The sequence below is a fragment of the Trichophyton rubrum genome, assembly GCF_000151425.1.
Source record: "Trichophyton rubrum CBS 118892 genomic scaffold supercont2.2, whole genome shotgun sequence".
Taxonomy (NCBI): domain Eukaryota; kingdom Fungi; phylum Ascomycota; class Eurotiomycetes; order Onygenales; family Arthrodermataceae; genus Trichophyton; species Trichophyton rubrum.
This window is the reverse complement of record NW_003456427.1, coordinates 798259-799860: the sequence shown is the minus strand read 5'-3', so window position 1 is coordinate 799860 and position 1602 is coordinate 798259. Positions and strand designations below refer to the sequence as shown.

Below are 1602 nucleotides of genomic sequence, written 5' to 3'. Positions count from 1 at the left end.
CCGCCAGTCCTCTTTGCCCTCGTCGTCTCGCTGCCTCGTCCCGTCGTCTCTGCCTCGAGGTCCGCCGCCGTCGTCTTCCCCGGATCTGTCCTCCCGCCACCTCCAGGCGCGTCCGCCAGGAACCACCAGCCGAAGAAGAACATCCAGAGAACAAACAGAAGAATAAGAAGAAGAAGAAGAAGAAGAAAAGACTAGATACAGCGTGTTACTGTCTGGTCCGGCCCAGTCCATGATGGCGCACTCGCAGTCACAGTCACAGTCCCAGGCGCAGGAGGCTTCAGCTACATCTACGCCATCCCCAGCGGCCTCTGGCCTGGTGAACAGCAGCACTGCTGCTCACTCCCCTCCCTCAAAGAGAGACCTGGCCAGCTGGTGGAGGCAGTTCAAGCGCAGCACAAAGAAGGACGCAGGTAGGTTTATTTCACTGGCTTCTCTCTGACTTCTACGCTCTGCTCTCTGTTAGTGTCTGTTACTGATCTGTCTAGCGCTAGCCCCCCAAGCCCCCTCTGGCATCTTTGGCATCCCCCTGAATGTGAGCATCAAGTACGCTAATGTAGCCATCTCCCTTACTGGCGATGACGGCAAGAGCTTCATCTACGGCTACGTGCCTATAGTAGTGGCAAAGTGCGGGGTCTTCTTGAAGGAGAAAGGTGAGAGACTGACATCCATTGCTTTTTCTTATTTGATATCATTTCTTGATAATGCTATTGACATGATGGCGATTGATTCTAATTGACTTGCAGCCACCGACGTCGAAGGCATCTTCCGGCTGAGCGGCTCTGCAAAGCGCATCAAGGACCTCCAGGAGATATTCAACTCCCCAGACCGCTTCGGAAAGGGACTCGACTGGACCGGCTACACCGTCCACGACGCCGCCAACATCCTGCGCCGCTACCTCAACCAGCTGCCTGAGCCCATTGTGCCTCTGGAGTTCTACGAGCGCTTCAGGGAGCCACTGAGACATCGTCATGGGCGTCCGGACGGGGAAGAGGCCGCCATCCAGGTCGACCGGGAACGTGGGTTTGACAGGGAGGCTGCAGTCATTGCCTACCAGCAGCTCATCAAGGAGCTCCCGCCGCTCAACAGACAGCTGCTGCTCTACATTCTCGACCTCCTGACCGTCTTTGCCTCCAAGTCCGACCTCAACCGCATGACCGCCGCCAACTTGGCCGCCATCTTCCAGCCCGGAATGCTCTCCCACCCTTCCCACGACATGTCCCCCCAGGACTACAAGCTCAGCCAGGACGTGCTTGTTTTCCTCATCGAAAACCAGGACAACTTCCTGTTCGGCATGACGGGCACCGCAGCCGATGCCCAGACCGTCCAGAACATCCAGGGCGGCATGTACCCTCCTCCTCCCTTGCAGAAGACTACCATCAGACGCTCTGCTTCCAACGCCAGCGGAGGTGCAGACAGCCTCAGAAAGTACGAAGCCCTCCGACGAAACATGTCTGTCTCCTCTAGGAACTCCAATGGCAACGTTACGGGTCCCAGCACTCCCAATTCAAACTCAAGGGCGGTGGACTGCAGCGTAGCACACCGTGCCGTCAAGAGAGCGCTGGCTTCTCGCTTTCAGCACATTCGCTCGACAGCAGGCTGCCA

The 1602-nt window shown here is 57.4% G+C and overlaps 1 protein-coding gene across 1 annotated transcript in view; it reads left to right on the top strand.

Moving 5' to 3' along the window:
• Positions 1-232: 232 nt before the first annotated feature.
• Positions 233-1602, top strand: part of TERG_01847 (uncharacterized protein) — a gene marked incomplete at both ends in the record, with an annotated part of 2388 nt that continues 1018 nt past the window's right edge. Inside the window, 3 exons of the mRNA XM_047747815.1 lie at positions 233-410; positions 486-650; positions 744-1602. Of these exons, the coding sequence (XP_047603780.1) occupies positions 233-410; positions 486-650; positions 744-1602 (1202 nt within the window). The remainder of the gene's footprint in view (positions 411-485; positions 651-743) is intronic.